Below are 20684 nucleotides of genomic sequence, written 5' to 3'. Positions count from 1 at the left end.
GACAATAATTCTATTAATTTAAAAGTTGATGGCCTAGACCAGTAATATTTTTTTATATATTTTTTTCGCAAATCAGTATATCTACTACATTGAAGGATAAAATGAAATTCATCCTCTATTACTCCTAAATCACAAAAAATACAATTTCTTTCATTTCTATTCGTACCAACATAACGTCCAGTTTCAATACAAAGGTTATGTGAAGACAAGCGAATCCTTGTTATACATTTACGAAAAAGTACAGGAATGCATTTCTGTAAATAAAATTGCAAAACTACATTTGTTACAACATACTTATATAATCTACACTTTGAAGAAGAATCTAATAAAAATTGTAACTCTTGGTTAGCTTGATCAAACAAACGCTGTCTTATCAAAGGTAAATATGAGCTGTCTCCATTTAACAACCACTGCTTATCCCACAAATTATTCATACCAAGACTATATATCAATCTTTTAACATATGTTGCCCAATTCATACATTTTGAACAATTTAACACAAGTTCTTTATAACAAGACCTTAATATACAATTGTCACTAATTAAAATTTTGAACCAAAATTTAAGTATTCTATAATTACGCTCATACTGCAGTGGAAATCTACCTAATTCAAAATAGACCATCACATTTGAGGTCGTTCTTTTGACATTTAATAACATTTTGCAGTAGTCCAAATGGACCTTTTCTATCATAGGAGATTTGTGTACTCCCCATATTTCACACCCATACATTAATATGCTACTAACATAAGTATCAAAAAGACTAAGCATTGTAAATACATTTAAACATAATGATGATGTAGTTCTTCTCATACTGAACATAGCTTTTCTACCTTGTTCTGCACAATGTTTCTGTGTTTTAAGAAATTTACAATTATATGGTATTAATACACCTAAATAACAAAATTGTAATCAACAAAGCAATGAAAATTTCTTCAGAATGATTAATTATGCAGTCAAAGTTTTTTTCAGAGTAATTAATCATGCAATAAAAATATATTTAGAGTTATCTATTATGCAAATAACCTCCCTTTACTGTGTATACAGTGCAATCCAATAAAAGTGAGAATTGCTACAAAATAATCCTATACAGTAACTAATGCTTATATCAATAAATTGTTAACAAGTATTTTTGATGTGTTATTTCCTTAGAAACATTCATATATACCTTTAATATTTTACATCATATTTTAGGGTCTGAAAGCCAACTTGAAGAGATTATACACTAACATTTCTGACTCCCAGTTCCAGAGATGTCCAAAACAAGACAAGTATAAAAAGTTACTGTTTTCTCTCTGTTACTTCCATTCCTTACTGTTAGAGAGGAAGAAGTTCCTCACGCTGGGATGGAATATTCTCTACGAGTTCAATGATTCTGATTTTGAGGTAAGAAAATAAAGCTCCTATACACATAAAAACTTAAAATCACAATTCAGAACTTGACATACCAGAACACTTAAGTCAAGGAAGAAGAAGATTTTTTTTCACATTTAGACAATCACTTTGGACAAATTGTCATACATTGTAAACTGTGGATTTACTTCACATAAGAAGCAAGGTACCTGATTTGCCTATTTTTGATCTCCATTGTAACTTCTAATTTATTTACCTCAGGTATCAGAGAACTTGATGTGTATATATCTAGATCATTATGAGGAAACACCTTGGGAGGCAATGAAATTTTTAGTGGCTGGTATAGTGTACGGAGGTCATGTGACTGATGATTGGGATCGTCGCCTGTTGATGACATATATAAATGACTATTTCCAAGATGGAGTCATTAGTACAATATTTTATCAGTAAGTGTTTTGTATTGCCATGAATGTTAATTATATAATGACACTTATGACACATATATCAACTACCATTTCCAAGAGGAAGCTAACAATACCATAACTATCAAGGGTTTCAAATCCTTACCTGACCAAACTTTATATTTCTAAAAAGTGAATAGATCATATAACTGATAAATAAAGCATAATTTAGAAAGGATGGAACTGGTTATTAACATTATTATTTAATAATTCAGAGGGAATCTATTTAGTTGTTGTCCTTCACCTCATTAATATCACACGAATAAAAAATAATAAATTGTATGTTATTTTAGACTGTCATCTTTGCCAACTTATTACATACCTAAAGATGGTCCTTTAGCTGTGTACAGAGAGTATGTCAGTATGTTACCTAATGTGGATCATCCTGAGGCCTTTGGACAACATTCTAATGCTGACATACAGTCACAGATACAGGAAACTAAGATGATGTTTGATACATTGCTGAGTCTACAGCCCACGGTGTCCCTTGTAGGGAGTGGAGAAAGCAGAGAGGACAAGGTATATGATCGGGGCATAATTGGGTTTTCAGCCACTGTGTCCACATATGAAGTGGAGAAAAACAGGGTTTGGGTGGATAAGTAACAGGGTTTGTTTAGGTGACATGACTTAGTATAAATCCCACTCATAAGAGGTGAAGAAAACAGGGGGGATAAGGTATTAGGTTTGTATAGGTGTTAGGATGGAAACCATTATACAGAAGAACATCACTTATGAAAATTAAAAGATGTTGTATGATTGGCAGTGGTCATGGTGGTACAACTATCCAGTACAGACCAAATGATGTAGATATAATCATCTATATGTATATGATGTATAAAATGAGGAGATGTGATATGATTGCCAATTAGACAACTATCCATCAGAGTTAAAAATAAGTGATATTAAGCAATTATAGGCCACTGTATGGCCTATGACAATGAAAAAAAAGTAAAGTTGGCTATAAAAGACCAGACGTGAAAAATGTGAAACAATACAAATGATTTGTTTTTTTTATAACAAAACAATTTATGAAAAACAAATAGGACAGACATGAACATACTACAATCACTGTACTTCAGGCTCCTGATTTGGGAAATATATTTAGTCTGTATATAAATAAATAGATCCTGTATGATATAGACTATATTCTTTACTTTTTAGGTGTTGAACCTAGCTGCCAATATCTATAAACAGATCCCAGATGATTTGGACTATGAAGGAACTGTTAAGATTCTTGAGATGGATCATAGACCAATCAACATTGTATTATTGCAGGAAGTAAGAGTAACTTCTGACTGTATTATTAATATTACTGTACATCAAAGGCACTTTTATTGCTGTTCTTCATCCTGGTACTTATTGGAAGTTCTTCACCTTTACTGTCAAACTTTATATAGTAAAACATTAACATGAAGCATGATCCCCGGTAATTTGAATGATAATGTCATGTTATGTTATATAGCCTGCCTCTTTAAATTTGAACATTTAACTTTCTTCCACATCATTACTATATCAAAGTGGGACAATAAAATTTAGATATTTAAAGTGTGAGGCCTTCCAAGCTTTTTATATAATTAAAATTTAACTTTTGAGAGTGGAGAAATATTTTTGAGAGAGGAGAAATATTGTAATACTCGATTTATAGTGGTGTAATACTCGATTTATAGTGGTGTAATCTGTTTACGATTTAAAGTGGTGTAATCTGTTTACGATTTAAAGTGGTGTAATCTGTTTACGATTTATAGTGGTGTGATCTGTTTACGATTGATAGTGGTGTAATCTGTTTCCCTTTTATCCTTCCCTTTGCAGAAAGTTATGTTCTTAATATATGACGTCATCAGACATGGTCACCTTTTTTCAGGATGTCGCAATAGGAAATTCAGGAGAAATAGAAAAGAAATTAACGTCATAATTAAATTTCGACCAATCATTTGCTGAGAACAGATTTTCCCCTAGTGATGAGAAATATGTTTCTTGCACCACTCAAGAAATGTGAAAAAAGCACAAAAATTAGAAAAAATATTTTATCAATATCTGATAACAAGAGAACATGAGTCAGCATGAGATTTTGGAATTTTAAAACATAATATGATTGAGTTTACTGTTAAGAATGCTGTATAAAAAATAATAAGTATGCCAAAAGTAAGAATATAAACACATCTTTTTATGGGGATAATTGTAGCTTAAATACCTGTTTTTCTATTTTTAAATGCTTCCTGATGCTTTTAAGATACCGGTAGATGTAAAAAAAACACGTTTAATTAGTGACAGTAAGTTAGTGATCACACCCAACTTATTTTTTTTCCAGATTGAGAGATACAATACTTTAATGGGAATAATCAGAACAGCTCTGACAAATTTAGAGCAAGGTATTAAAGGCTTAGTTGTGATGACAATGGAATTAGAGAATACATTCCAGTGTATATTTGATGGTAGAGTTCCACCCACTTGGCTAAAGGTTTGTTTGGTTTTGTTTTACTTTAAAAATCAACAAAAGCGTACATTTTGCAACTAAATCATTTCACATAAATTATTTATTACGATTGTGATACTGTATATTAACAATTAGATTATTATTTGTTGATTAATGAGGTATCATTGTTGAACACTGTACGGTAATATATAGTTGCTAACTTTTGTGAAATTTTGCCTGGTGGAGAGTTGTTGCATAGGCAATCATACACCATCTTCTTATATTTATATTTATAAGCAAGTAAAATGTCTTATTCAAATTTAGAGATTATTCTTATAGGCTTACCCATCACTTAAGCCATTAGCTTCATGGACCAGAGACCTTGTGGTCAGGGTAGAACAGCTTTCAAAATGGTCCAAGAGAGCAAATCCCCCATTTATATACTGGATACCAGGCTTTACTTTGCCTACTGGTTTCCTGACTGCTGTACTACAGACATCAGCTAGACAAAACAATGTAAGTGTATTTATGCTACAACAATCAATAATATACTGGTTACCAGGCTTTACTTTGCCTTCTGGTTTCTTGACTGCAGTAGTACAAGTATCAGCCAAACAAAATAATGTAAGAGTATATGCAACACCAATCACCAATATATTTATATTATATACAGTGTAGCAATTTTATTATTCATTGAAGTCACAAAAAACATTGACTCTATGACAATTGTCTTTACAGCTCTCTTGTGCTTTTATTGCTTTCCCTCCTTGTATAAGAACTTTGAAGATAGATTAAAAAAAATTGTAAGAAGGAGATTTTCAATCCCTGTTTCTAATGTCTTAATGTTTTATCATTATTGCAGTTGAATTAATTATTTTTAATCATTTGCACCTTTGTTAGTTGTGAGAATTTAGAAGTATAGCTGTCCATGATTTTATTTTAGTTTATTATCTATATTATAGGTGTCTATTGATACTTTGTCTTGGGAGTTCAGTATTATGACTGTCAGTGATGAAAACATTATAGGACCACCAAAGGTAAGGTATAATGTATTAGAATATTGAAGACATCATCATAGTTTGTGTGAGTTAAGAAATGATAAAGATGAAACATATTCTTTTTACATTTTTATTATAAAATGCAAAATAAAAACTAACTCGTGTAGAAAAAGTACAAAATTGACAACACAAGATCCATGTAAAAAGTAAAATGACAAAAATACTGATCTCAAAGGAAAATTCAAATCAGAAAGCTCATACACATTCAACTAATTGAAAACAACTGTCATATTCATGCTTTGGTAATGTTATTAAGCTCGATTAACTTTGCAAAATTTGATATGTTTTGTTATGTAATACAAGAGTTCAAAATTTGATATGTTTTGTTATGTAATACAAGAGTTCAATCAAGTTTTGAAAAGAAATAGAGCTGTTGACTTATAATTTAATGTTTCCCAAATGCATATTTATAAGCCCTTTTGAACCAATTAAGTTGGCAATTTTCGAAATTTACCAGTTATAGAAAATTTTAAAGTTGTAATTCCTTTTTATGTTGAGTTATATTATGGTTACATATGTTTTATCTTAAGATTTTATTTTAATCTGGTGTTGATCTGCAACATACCTCAAAATTAAAAATGACGATATAACATGAAGCTATATGGACTCAACTTAAGACAAAAAAGCATACAGATATGACTAAAGAATCACTGTGGTTTCTTAAACAGTCATATGATTTGAGCTCATTTAATTACCTTACCTAAAAGTCTGTTTTATGTTTACTGTTTTGTATTTATTGTAGGATGGTGTCTATGTGAAAGGTTTATTCCTACAAGGAGCAGGTTGGGACATGAAGAATTCTTGTTTAGTAGAAGCCAAGCCAATGGAGCTAGTATGTCCTGTACCAACCATTCATTTCAAACCAGTTGAAAACAAGAAAAAGTCAGCAAAAGGTATTCACACAACTAGCTGTTATAATTCTTCAAATTGTTGTTAGATTTTGTTACATGGTATCTGTTGTTTTTATTCGTTGTAAGTGTTGGGCTACATGGTAAATTCATATTATGAATGGATGAGTTTGAAATCTAAAAATAATGCCTTCATAGATCAGTTTATTTAAAAGTACTTGTAAACTTATATTTAATAATTATGCAAAGATTGTAGACAGATCATCATTAAAGGAGGAGTGTCATGAACCCTGAGTCAAAGTAAATCTTGAACTTTATCTATTACAGGAATATACACTTGTCCATGTTATTACTATCCCAACAGAGCAGGGAGTGGAGAAAGATCCTCCTTCATTGTAGGGGTGGATATGAAAGCAGGAGAAAAATCACCTGATCATTGGGTAAAAAGAGGAACGGCTTTACTGATGAGTTTAGACTATTAAACAGACCATAAATAGAAATTGATAATAAACTAATTTATTAGAGCCATCTACAGTGGACTATGTAAAAAATCTAAAATCAAACGACTGATATAACTTGACTGCTTTCTATGTAAAGTACTTAGAGTTACATAATATATTGGAATTAACCAAAATATTGTTTTTAATGACTGAACTTATTGTATGTTTTTCTCTGCACTTTCATATTGGTCTGATAATAAAAGGATAGTTTTCATTTTAAATGTGTCTGATTCTTGGTAATTTAGGTCTAAATAGACATATTTCATTAACACTTGACTATGATTAAAGATCTTATCATAGTGCCAGATATCTTTTATTATTGGTTATAGCTTGTAAATAATAGTTTGCAGTTGCATCTGATTAATGTTTACCTCATATACAAGAATCAGAATTTATTTGCATTCCAGATTAAAATTTAAGTACTAATTTTAGATTTTCTGTAAAACTAAATAATCAAGGTATTTAGGATGATATGTAAAAAATTGTTAAACTTGAAAATAGAGGAATTAATCTCTAGAAAAGCATGATTAATTTGATATAAAAGATAAGTTATATATTTCTTCTGTAAAAAGCTAGTACCTGTGTTTTACCAAAATAATATGTTGTATATAAGTTGTCATTTTTGTAAAAATTATCATTATTATGATAACCAATTTCTTTTTTTGGGTAAATCAAGAAATTAACCAGATTGATGTTTTTTTTTCAAAAAAATTATTATTATTGCAAAGGAAATAAAAAGTTTCCAAGTTGATAGTTACCTGGTCATTTAAACTTTTGCAAAGTGAACTGTTGCATTGAATAAATACAATTTGTTCTCTGTGAATGGGAACAGTGATTTTTCATTAAGTGAACTCCATAGAGATAAAAAAAAAAAAGCTATTGTATTATTTAATGGGACATTTCACTTTGCTAAAAGTGCCAGGTAAACAACAAGTGATTCTTTGGGGAATGGTTTTGTTTCCTTTGCAATAATAAAAAAATTGGCAAAATGTAAATGAACAGGTAAAAAATAACAACTGATTCTGGGGAAAGGTTTTATTTACTTTGCATTAATAAAAATCCTGAAAGTGAGGACACACAATCAGGTTAGATTCTCTTTGATCAGATTGTAAGTCCCCAAACTATATTATAATGTTCTTATAAAAAAAATATGCATGTACTATTTTTATGTGTAAGGCTATATCAAGTAGTCCTGCAAATGTTAACAGCAATGAGCTAATACACCTTATCGTTAATCCCGGCTGACCCTGCCGCTTGAACTTTTGACGCATACAACAATCACTTTTCCATTGTGGCGTTAGATATTTTGTATTGTGAAGTCAAAATTTTACGGGAACCTGTGTGATATCCAGTAATGGCGGACAAATAGCGATAAGGTGTATTAAATCTAAGCCAGTGTTGAATTAGGTTAAGTAATTAACAAAATACTTACAAAAATTCTGTGTTAGCCTTTTAAAGTATTTATATAGCAAATAATGTGATAATATATATATTATTAGAATTTTACTTAATTGTTTTTGTATTTTTCAAATGTTTATTGATTGTACTCTGTGAGAGAATATTATGTATGTGTTTGCATTCCTAATTATTAAAACACATTAAAGATTGTTTAAATATAACTATTTATGTTTTCAAGTTCCTCATGGATGTCCCTTTTTGTCTAATTTATCTTGAAAACTACAGTGTGACTTAAGTACAAATGTATTACTTATCTGGTGACAGCACGGTAAACATTTTATATGTATTTTGAATGCTTTTGGTTTGACATCATGTCAATACCATAGTTTGGCATTGCAAAAGGTCTTGCTTCTCTGCGACTCCTTATGACATCTGATACTAAATCTACTGGAGGTGTTCTAATTGATATTCTTATGAGGAAAGACATAGTTTATTTATAAGTTGAATTTGGGTTATTAACTATCTTGCAGTACATCTACATCTACATAATACTTCTTAACTTCAATATGTTGAAGATTACAGAAGGCACTTACTAGGGACAAAATTTAAAATCTGAACATATTTACAATAATTTCTAAAACGTTTTTAGCTCACCTGGCCCAAAGGGCCAAGTGAGCTTTTCTCATCACTTGGCGTCCGTCATTAGCTTTTACAATAATCTTCTCCTCTGAAACTACTGGGCCAATTTTTACCAAACTTGGCCACAATTATTATTTGGGTATCTAGTTTAAAAATTGTGTCCGGTGACCCAGCCAACCAACCAAGATGGCCGCCCCTGAATTGGTAATTTTAAGGAAATTTTGCTGTTTTTGGTTATTATCTTGAATATTATCATAGATAGAGATAAACTGTAAACATAAAAAATGTTCAGTAAAGTAAGATCTACAAATAATGTTGACCCCTTTAGGAGTTATTGCCCTTTATAGTCAATTTTTAACCATTTTTCGTAAATCTTAGTCATCTTTTACAAAAATCTTCTCCTCTGAAACTACTGGGCCAAATTAAACCAAACTTGACCACAATCATCATTGGGGTATCTAGTTAAAAAATTGTGTACGGTGACCTGGCCAACCAACCAAGATGGCCGCCATGGCTAAAAATAGAACATCGGGGTAAAATGCAGTTTTTGGCTTATCACTCAAAAACCAAAGCATTTAGAGCAAATCTGACATGGGGTAAAATTGTTAATCAGGTCAAGATCTATCTGCCCTGAAATTTTGAGATGAATCGGACAACCAGTTGATAGGTTGCTGCCCCTGAATTGGTAATTTTAAGGAAATTTTACTGTTTTTGGTTATTATCTTGAATATTATCATAGATAGAGATAAACTGTAAACAGCAAAAATGTTCAGTAAAGTAAGATCTACAAATAAGTCAACAGGACCAAAATGGTCTGTTGACCCCTTTAGGAGTTATTGCCCTTTATAGTCAATTTTTAACCATTTTTCGTAAATCTTAGTCATCTTTTACAAAAATCTTCTCCTCTGAAACTACTGGGCCAAATTAAACCAAACTTGACCACAATCATCATTGGGGTATCTAGTTAAAAATTGTGTCCAGTGACCTGGCCAACCAACCAAGATGGCCGCCATGGCTAAAAATAGAACAATGGGGTAAAATGCAGTTTTTGGCTTATCACTCAAAAACCAAAGCATTTAGAGCAAATCTGACATCGGGTAAAATTGTTTATCAGGTCAAGATCTATCTGCCCTGAAATATTCAGATGAATCTGACAACCTGTTGTTGGGTTGCTGCCCCTGAATTGGTAATTTTAAGGAAATTTTGCTGTTTTTGGTTATTATCTTGAATATTATTATAGATAGAGATAAACTGTAAACATCAATAATGTTAAGCAAAGTAAGATTTACAAATAAGTCAACATGACGGAAATAGTCAATTGACCCCTAAGGAGTTAAAAACACATCACCATCACCAAAACACAATTTTGTCATGAATCCATCTGCTTCCTTTGTTAGCTCACCTGGCCTAAAAGACCATGTGAGCTTTTCTCATCACTTGGCGTCGTCGTCGTCGTCGACGTCGTCGTCGTCGTTAACAATTTTTCAAACATCTTCTCCTCTGAAACTACTGAATGGATTTGAATGAAACTTAAAATGATTGTTCCTTAGATTATCCTGCACAAAGTGTGTGCTTCGATTTTTGATCCGTCAAAAAACATGGCCGCCGTTACTTAAAATAGAACATAGGGGTCAAATGCAGTTTTTGGCTTATATCTCAAAAACGGAAGCATTTAGAGCAAATCTGACATGGGGTTAAAATGTTCATTAGGTCAAGATCTATCGGCCCAGAAATTTTCAGATGAATCAAACAAACCATTGTTGGGTTGCTGCCACTTAATTGGTAATTTTAAGGAAATTTTGCAGTTTTTGGTCATTATCTTGAATATTATTATAGATGAAGATAAACTGTAAACAGCAAAAATGATCAGCAAAGTAAGATCTACAAATAGGTTAATATGACCAAAATTGTCAATTGACCCCTTAAGGGGTAAATGTCCTTTAATGATAATTTTTCACAATTTGTTCATCATATTTGCTAACTTTAAAAAATCTTCTCCTCTGAAACTACTGAATGGATTTGGATGAAACTTAGCATGATAGTTCCTTAGATTATCCTGCACAAAGTGTATGCTTCGATTTTTGATCCGTCAAAAAACATGGCCGCCCTTACTTTAAATAGAACGTAGGGGTCAAATGCAGTTTTTGGCTTATATCTCAAAAACGAAAGCATTTAGAGCAAATCTGACAGGGGTAAAAATGTTCATTAGGTCAAGATCTATCAGCCCTGAAATTTTCAGACGAATCAAACAAACCATTGTTGGGTTGCTGCCACTTGATTGGTAATTTTAAGGAAATTTTGCAGTTTTTGGTCATTATCTTGAATATTATTATAGATAATGATAAACTGTAAACAGCAAAAATGATCAGCAAAGTAAGATCTACAAATAAGTTAATATGACCAAAATTGTCAATTGACCCCTTAAGGGGTTATTGTCCTTTAATGACAATTTTTCACTATTTGTTCATCATATTTGCTAACTTTAAAAAATCTTCTCCTCTAAAACTACTCAACCAAATTCAACCAAACTTCATTTGAATGATCAGTAGGGTGTATAAAATAAAGTTTGTGTTTTATTTTCTATTTCGTCAAAAAACATGGCCGAAGGCATTGTTTACCAGGTGAGCGATTCAGGCTCTTGAGAGCCTCTTGTTTAATATTCACATAGACCAAGGTGAGCGACACGGACTCTTTAGAGCCTCTAGTTTTTTTTAATTTTGTATATAGATAAAACATGATTATTATCAAGCAATATATTATGTTGTTTTGCATCAGACTTAAAAGCTTGTAAGTGTTACAGGCTACCTTTTGATGGTAAAGAATTCCACAACTTTATTGTTCCAGGAAATAATGAATATAAATGGTAATTTGTGGAAGAGAATGGCTATTCAAATTTATGTTCTTTTGATGGTACTAAATATTATATCTTTGAGATGGATACTAATTGGTGTTGGATTTTGTAAAGCATGGTGACTGATGCCAGATTTCTTCTTTGTTGTAAGGTAGGCCAACCTAGATGTTCAAGCATGGCTGTTACACTGCTTTGGTAGCTGTATTAATTTAGTGTATACCTGGCAGTTCTTCTCTGGATCATTTCAATTTTATGTATATGTTGTTTCGCCAGGGGTCCCAGACAACACTACAATATTCAATTTTTGGTCTGATGTATGTTTAGTAAGCAAGTTCCTTTGCTTTTATGCTGTTGGTTTTTACATTTTTATAAATCTGAGTGACGCATTTGCTTTATTTGTGATGTTATTTATATGTGAATTCCATGTCAGATAGTTTGTGATGGAAACGCTGAGATCTTGTGCTTTGTCTGTTTATTTTAATATGTGATCATGTAGTGTGTATTCAAAGATGATGGGTTTACATTTTCTTGTTATGTGGATTTCACATTTGTCTGGGTTAAAAGACATTAGCCAGTCTTGCTCCCATTGTTCCAATTTATGTAAGTCATAAAGTCCAAAAAATGTATGTATGTAACTTTCAGTTCTCTTATATTAGCCATACCAGGTTATTTCATATCGTTTATTAATAACCTCAATTATCTTCTCCGTTTCTTCACCTATATGTAAAACGTGTATGTTAATATAGATTAGACCGTTGGTTTTCCCGTTTGAATGGTTTTACACTAGTAATTTTGGGGCCCTTTATAGCTTGTTGTTCGGTGTGAGCTAAGGCTCCGTGTTGAAGGCCGTACTTTAACCTATAATGGTTTACTTTTTAAATTGTTATTTGTATGGAGAGTTGTCTCATTGGCACTCACACCACATCTTCCTATATCTATGTATGTTGTCTCCTGATCTTGACCTCATCAAACTCTTAGTCATAAACTATACAAGATATCTGGTATACTGGTTAATTAAAGGTGTATAAGTCTATGTAACATATGTCATATGGCTTTCAACTCGCATTCTACATTCCAGTTGTCAGATTGAATTACTCTGTTTTAAATATGGAGTCACTCTTATAAACAGATACCAAAAGATGTCAAAACACAAAATAAAAAAAAAAACAGTAATATTAGTTTCCAAATAGTATTTTTTCCTTTTTCTTGTTGCAATATACTGCCATCATGTATTCATTATAGTTGTTTTGCTTCTGTAGAGCTTGTGTCCACTACTGTACAGTGACACAGCTGACATCCATGAAAGAGCATAACAAATTACATATGTATAAATTGTGAAACCTATAGCCAGAAGAAAACAACAATTATTGGACTACAGACTCCTGGTCTGGCACAACCATAGTTAATATGTTTCATAGTCAATGAATACCTTAAATTGAACAATCATATGACAGAGGAATGACATGAAAAACGATGCAATCACCAAAAAATTAAAAATACTATTGATACTTTGGACAATATCTTAGATAATACATTTGTACAATAGAAATGAAGTACCAACCTTAGCAAACTCAAAGTGCCTGAAATGTAAGTTTAGTGGCCAGCTGAAGCACTTGAAATACTGTTATTAAACTAATCTAGCTTTTCAAAGAGAATCTTTTAAAGTTAACAAATTCTATTAGATGATTAGATATGATCAGCTGTCATAAAACATGACCACAGTTTCATAAAATATAACAAATGGGTAAAATGTAGTTTTTGGTTGATATCTCTACAGAAAAGCAATAGCAGCAAACTGGCATGAGTTCAAATTATCCTTAGGGTTTAGACATGAAGCTTGATCATATAGATTATCAGGTTTTCTACACATTGATATTGTAAAATATCAGCCGCGAGCCACAATGTGAACCTTTTTGGCGAGTGAGCGTAGCGAACGAGCTAAAAAGTTTCACATTGTGTCGAGCGGCTGATATTTTACGATATCTATACGTAGAAAACCTGATTATCTTTTTATCAGAACGATAAAAAGATAATCAGGTTTTCTACGTATAGATACAATATCAATGTGTAGAAAACCCGATAATCTATATGATCAAGCTTCATGTCTAAACCCTAAGGATAATTTGAACTCATGCCAGTTTGCTGCTATTGCTTTTCTGTAGAGATATCAACCAAAAACTACATTTTACCCATTTGTTATATTTTATGAAACTGTGGTCATGTTTTATGACAGCTGATCATATCTAATCATCTAATAGAATTTGTTAACTTTAATGGTCTTTTTTCCTCTCCCTAAGACCGTTTTACGCTTGAAGAAAGCAAGCTTGATAACGTCTCCTCTCGCATTGTGACGTCGCTGATAAATTCTCCGCTCACATTGTGACGTCACTGATAATGCCTGGTCTCTTTTGAAGTCTTGATACGAGAATTACTGAGCGACAGAGCAGGGTGATATAGGCGTATGGAAGGACGATAAATGGAATTTTCAGAAAAATAAGACAGACCATTTTGGGGTTAGTACCCTTAAATTGTCATTATAAGCAAATTTTACAGATTTTGGCTTATCTCTCTCAAAAAACTAAAACAGTAAGAGCAAAAGTAACATCTAAGAAAATCAGGAATTTTCAGAAAAATCATACAACCCACTTTAGAGTAAATGCCCCTGAAATGTAATATTTCTCTCAATTTTTTAAGTTTTTGGTTATCAAAAATACTATAATAGACAGAGAAATATTTGAAACTAAAAATAAGCAGAAAAGAAATGTTTTTCCTATTTTTTGTGTTTTTTGCAGAAAGTATAATAGAGAGATTTTGTAAGAGCAAACAGTTTTAGCAAAATAAGATCTACAAATAAGTCAACATAACAGAAATCTTCTATAGAACCCTAATATGAGTTATTTCCCTTAAAATATGGTTTTCCCCCAATTTTGACAGAAACCATAACAGAATAAAGAGAAACTCTAAAAATCAAAAATATATTTCAGAAAAATAAGAATAAAAGCAATAATCATCAGAAAAGGGTGGGTTCTAATCCTGAGACATCCCCCATCCCCCATCCCCATAGATGCGACACTGGAATGATTGTATAAAGTAATGAAAGAAAACCTTTATTAATACCTTTACATTCGTTAATATTTATAAAACTGTGTAATTTTTAAGGATTTTAGTCCGTTGTTGTGTGTTTTGAAAAACGATGTAGTTTGGTTTATGGTTGGTGTTAAAAGGGTTCTTAGAGTGAACAATCTCTAAATAACTTAGTTTGTTACAATCCCCACAGGTGCCTCTTTTCGTTAGCCAATGAAAATACAGTAAATTTCTCGGTAATTTACGAGAACAGACGTGATCTAAATAAATCTAAAGCTGGATGGTTGTTAAGGTAAACTTCAAACTTTTTTCGGCATTTTAACACAAAGTTTTGTATTATTAATGCACAATTTCCATTGAAGATTAAGGTGATACCGACAAATATACTAAATCAATGCATATAATTTTACAAAATGCACACAAACCAAGATTAAAGTCAATATTAAAAGACAAAGTAGAACGACTACCAGAGTCATGGAGTCAGAACTTGTTGATCATAGACATAGCACTAGCAGTACTGTACCATAAGATACCGACATAAACTTTATTCTTTCTGTAGTTTCTCCTTGCCTGGTTTTATTTTTCACCACCCTGCATAACTGTAACAGTGTAGAACTCACTTGGTAAAGTGTTGGCTTATACTGTGCCAGGGGCAGGGGTCCCAAGTTACAAGGGGTACAGTAAATTATTTTGAAATGCAAATAATGTTTGATTATTTTCCAAGGACTGGGTTAGGCTTTGCAGTTGTCGCAACTTGTTTCATGAAGATAACGTAATTGACAGAAAGACAAAAACCATAATAAGCGTGTTAAAAACATGATTATGTAGTTTCACTAGTGTTTCTTAAAAAAAGGTAAAGTCAGACGTACTTTTTCTTTGTCTCCCCTACTTTCGATACAAAAATATACCAGCTGCATTCAATGATAAACATGTGATACACTGTTTTGTTTAATAGTGTTGTCAACGATTAAACGGTGAACCGTCAGAAGAATCAAATACCAAAAACGCTAATTTGTAACCCAGACTTTGTTTTCAAACTAAGTAGATTTGATGTCAATGTAATTTATTGAAATTATTAATGATTTTGTTCTATTTAAAAACTTTCATCGTGGTAATTAATTTGACAGATCAATTATCCAGTATATTGATAGCTACAACCAAAATGTATTGTTGATTAAAAAAAACATACAATTAGTTAGAAGTTAGAAAACTTATCCATCAGCTCAGGGCAAGATATTAAGGAAACATAATTAGTATACAGCTATAACGATTATCCGAGTAACTGCTTAGGCAAAATTGTACGATTTGACAACACTAGTTTTAAACTTCATTGTTACAGGTATATTTATATTCCCATACATTGTACCTATGAATAATGATGAAGAAATAAAAGTACACATTTTTTGTGTTTTCATGTGTTTAAACCCTACCAGAGTCAATCATGTCAAATCATGTAATGTGTATTTATAAATTGAACATGGTTTCAATTTCCAGTATAGGAAATTAGCATGCTCAGTGACCAAACTTGGCTCTAAATTTTTAAAAGACCAAATAAAGCAGCTGGTGACTTTTCTGGATTCAGCTTTTTTGGAGCCTGAGCAGCCCTTCATTAATTCCTATCATTCGGTTCATCTAACATTGTATATGAGTACATTGTACATGTAGATTTATTAATACAAATTTCTTTCTTTGTTCACCAAAATTTTTAAATTCTAAGCTAAAAGAAAGGAAAGAAAATTAAGAGTAACATTTGAAATACAATGTACAATATACAAATCATTAAAAATTGAAGCTGTAATGTTTCTTTCACAAAAAAAAATAAACTGAACAGGATATCAATTTCCATTCCATTTATTTTAAATTTCATGGCAAGTATTTTTTATTCAAATAAGTTGTATCTAATTAATATTTCATGTATTGCAGTTAAGTTACATAGATGTTATAATAGAAAAAGATACCTAACTTGAGTTGAGATGTCAGAAAAAGGTTCTAGAACAGGAACCCCTAACACAAAGAGGGGTTCTAAAGCTAGCACACCAAAAGGATCAAAAGCAGGAACTCCAAAAGGATCTAAAAGTAACACACCCCTGCCATCATTAGAGTCTGCAGTTACAGCAGCAAATGGATTGGCAGAGCATGATGACACAGCAGGAGGGGCATGTAAGAAGTTAAAAGAACAAGATTTGTTACATAAATTTTTAAAGTAGTTGGGGGGGGGGGGGGGGGGAAGAGGGGAATGCATGTATGTAGTTAATAGGATCAAAATCTGTTACAAAGTGGTAGGGACATGTAAGTTTGTTTATTCTGTATTGTCAGCGGTAATGATTTGGAAGACCCGAAGAGCAGGATTACAGAGTAATTCATAAATTAAAATAAATAAATGATACATGTCTTCTACTTGTAGTATGGATTATTTATTAATATACCTATAAATTTCCACAGAACTGTAATAAAGTCTACATTTAGTGAAGTTAAGTAAGTTCAGGGCTACATATATATACATTTTTTTTTGTACATGCATGCATTGCATTCATTATTGATTATTGAAAAAAGTTTAATATCAGTATATCTTTGGTATTCTGCCAAGATTAAGAATTGTATTTAAGATTTAAATCATATTGTACTGTATAGGGTATTTCTTTAGAATTTAAATTACATCATGTTATAAATCTGTATTTATAACATTTAAACATTTGAAAGATTGACAACAAATGGCTGGAAAAAGTCCCTTTATTTTCACATTTAACCAGAGACAATATTAAGCAACAAGATTTAGGAGTCACTTGTGTAGTATATGATGCTTTTAAATCGTTTAAATGTTTGAATTTTTTCAATAATCTACAGCACTGTAAAACTAGAGGCTCTAAAGAGCCTGTGTCGCTCACCTTGGTCTATGTGCATATTAAACAAAGGACACAAATGGATTCATGACAAAATTCTATTTTGGTGATGGTGATGTGTTTGAAGTTCTTACTTTACTGAACGATTTTGCTTCTTACAATTATATCTATAATGAACTTTGCCCATTAGTAACAGAGAACTATATTTGGTAAAAATTTACATAAATTTACCAAATTAATGAAAATTGTTAAAAATTGACTATAAAGGACAATAACTCCTTAAGGGGTCAATTGACCATTTAGGTCATGTTATTTGTAGATCTTACTTTGCTGAACATTATTGCTGTTTACAGTTTATCACTATCTATAATAGTATTCAAGATAACCAAAAACGGCAAAATTTCTTTAAAAATTACCAATTGGAGGGCAGCAACCCAACAACCAGTTGTCCAATTCATCTGAGAAATTCAGGGCAGATATATATTGACTTGATTAACAATTTAACTTCTTGTCAGATTTGCTCTAGATGCTTTGGTTTCATAGTTATAAGCCAAAAACTGCATTTTACCCCTATGTTCTATTTTTAGCCGTGGCGGCCATCTTGGTTGAATGGCCAGGTCATCGGACACATTTTTCAAACTAGATACCCCAAAGATGATTGTGGCCTAGTAGTTTCAGTGGAGATTTTGTAAAAGATTACTTAGATTTATGAAAAATGGTTAAAGATTGACTATAAAGGGCAATAACTCCTAAAGGGGTCAACTGACCATTTTGGTCATGTTGACTTATTTGTAGATCTTACTTTGCTGAACATTATTGCTGTTTACAATTTATCTCTATCTATAATAATATTCAAGATAATAACCAAAAACAGCAAAATTTCCTCAAAATTACCAATTCAGGGGCAGCAACCCAACAACCGATTGATCTGAAAATTTCAGGGCAGATAGATCTTGACCTGATAAACATTTTTATCCCATGTCAGATTTCCTCAAAATGCTTTGGTTTTTGAGTTATAAGCCAAAAACTGCATTTTACCCCTATGTTCTATTTTTAGCGGTGGCAGCCATCTTGGTTGGTTGACCAGGTCACGCCACACATTTTTTAAACTAGATACCCCAAAGATGATTGTGGCCAAGTTTGGATTAATTTGGCCCAGTAGTTTCAGAGGAGAAGATTTTTGTAAAAGATTACTTTAATTTACGAAAAATGGTTAAAAATTGACTATAAAGGGCAATAACTCCTAAACGGGTCAACTGACCATTTTGGTCATGTTGACTTATTTGTAGATCTTACTTTGCTGAACATTATTGCTGTTTACAGTTTATCTCTATCTATAATAATATTCAAGATAATAACCAAAAACACCAAAATTTCCTCAAAATTACCAATTCAGGGGCAGCAACCCAACAACCGATTGACCGATTCATCTGAAAATTTCAGGGCAGATAGATCTGGACCTGATAAACATTTTTATCCCATGTCAGATTTCCTCAAAATGCTTTGGTTTTTGAGTTATAAGCCAAAAACTGCATTTTACCCCTTTGTTCTATTTTTTAGCCGTGGCGGCCATCTTGGTTGGTTGACCAGGTCACGCCACACATTTTTTAAACCAATTACCCCAAAGATGATTGTGGCCAAGTTTGGATTAATTTGGCCCAGTAGTTTCAGTGGAGAAGATTTTTGTAAAAGATTACTTTAATTTACGAAAAATGGTTAAAAATTGACTATAAAGGGCAATAACTCCTAAACGGGTCAACTGACCATTTTGGTCATGTTGACTTATTTGTAGATCTTACTTTGCTGAACATTATTGCTGTTTACAGTTTATCTCTATCTATAATAATATTCAAGATAATAACCAAAAACACCAAAATTTCCTCAAAATTACCAATTCAGGGGCAGCAACCCAACAACCGATTGACCGATTCATCTGAAAATTTCAGGGCAGATAGATCTGGACCTGATAAACATTTTTATCCCATGTCAGATTTCCTCAAAATGCTTTGGTTTTTGAGTTATAAGCCAAAAACTGCATTTTACCCCTTTGTTCTATTTTTTAGCCGTGGCGGCCATCTTGGTTGGTTGACCAGGTCACGCCACACATTTTTTAAACCAATTACCCCAAAGATGATTGTGGCCAAGTTTGGATTAATTTGGCCCAGTAGTTTCAGTGGAGAAGATTTTTGTAAAAGATTACTTTAATTAACGAAAAGTGGTTAAAAATTGACTATAAAGGGCAATAACTCCTAAACGGGTCAACTGACCATTTTGGTCATGTTGACTTATTTGTAGATCTTACTTTGCTGAAAATTATTGCTGTTTACAGTTTATCTCTATCTATAATAATATTCAAGATAATAACCAAAAACAGCAAAATTTCCTCAAAATTACCAATTCAGGGGCAGCAACCCAACAACCGATTGACCGATTCATCTGAAAATTTCAGGGCAGATAGATCTTGACCTGATAAACATATTTACCCCATGTCAGATTTGCTCTAAATGCTTTGGTTTTTGAGTTATAAGCCAAAAACTGCATTTTACCCCTATGTTCTATTTTTAGCCGTGGCGGCCATCTTGGTTGGTTGACCAGGTCACGCCACACATTTTTTAAACTAGATACCCCATTGATGATTGTGGCCAAGTTTGGTTTGATTTGGCCCAGTAGTTTCAGAGGAGAAGATTTTTGTAAAAGTTAACGACGACGGACGACGGACGACGACGGACGACGACGACGGACGCCGGACGCAAAGTGATGGGAATAGCTCACTTGGCCCTTCGGGCCAGGTGAGCTAAAAAGTGACATTTGTTTTAAAACAAAATGTATATTATTCATTTCATACTAATCTACAGGGGACAAAAAAGCCGCAGCTGTAATCGGTTTGGCTATAAGTTTTAAAAAAAAATCATTTCTTCGTTATGATTTCTGTTACCCACAGAAATATTTCTTAAAACGGTATATCCAATTCATTTAATTAAAATGAATGAGATGTACTGTTTTATGAAATTTCAAATTACACATGTCAGCTAAATATGTCTATGCTTTTGAAGAAAGAATATTTTACATTGCCTAAACAATTTCCTTCTAGAAAGTTAAATAATGAATTCAGTAATAAAGATGGTAGATATCTGTGTATAGAATATAGTATAGAAATAAATAAATAAAACAATTTATGCAGGTTAATGATCCTGTCCTCTGCTAAGGGAAATAAGTAAATTGTTAAATATAGATGACACT

General features: G+C 32.1%; 2 protein-coding genes across 6 annotated transcripts in view; both read left to right on the top strand.

Annotated features, from left to right (window-relative positions):
• The window catches only part of LOC139517853 (dynein axonemal heavy chain 2-like), a 92951-nt gene extending 84700 nt beyond the window's left edge, over positions 1-8251 (top strand). Inside the window, exons 72-80 of the mRNA XM_071309320.1 lie at positions 1194-1385; positions 1614-1798; positions 2107-2332; positions 2975-3091; positions 4122-4271; positions 4566-4742; positions 5189-5263; positions 6027-6177; positions 6460-8251. Coding sequence (XP_071165421.1) covers positions 1194-1385; positions 1614-1798; positions 2107-2332; positions 2975-3091; positions 4122-4271; positions 4566-4742; positions 5189-5263; positions 6027-6177; positions 6460-6614 — 1428 coding nt within the window. The 3' untranslated portion in view covers positions 6615-8251. The remainder of the gene's footprint in view (positions 1-1193; positions 1386-1613; positions 1799-2106; positions 2333-2974; positions 3092-4121; positions 4272-4565; positions 4743-5188; positions 5264-6026; positions 6178-6459) is intronic.
• Positions 8252-14827: 6576 nt separating this feature from the next.
• Positions 14828-20684, top strand: part of LOC139517852 (dynein axonemal heavy chain 2-like) — an 89921-nt gene continuing 84064 nt past the window's right edge. For all 5 annotated transcript variants that reach the window (XM_071309315.1, XM_071309313.1, XM_071309314.1 and 2 more), the window contains exons 1-2: positions 14828-14896; positions 16528-16764. In XM_071309315.1, coding sequence (XP_071165416.1) covers positions 16578-16764 — 187 coding nt within the window. In that variant the 5' untranslated portion in view covers positions 14828-14896; positions 16528-16577. The remainder of the gene's footprint in view (positions 14897-16527; positions 16765-20684) is intronic.

Source organism: Mytilus edulis, chromosome 3, assembly GCF_963676685.1.
Source record: "Mytilus edulis chromosome 3, xbMytEdul2.2, whole genome shotgun sequence".
Lineage (NCBI taxonomy): Eukaryota > Metazoa > Mollusca > Bivalvia > Mytilida > Mytilidae > Mytilus > Mytilus edulis.
The sequence above is the reverse complement of the archived record's forward strand: the minus strand, read 5'-3'. Positions and strand labels throughout refer to the sequence as shown.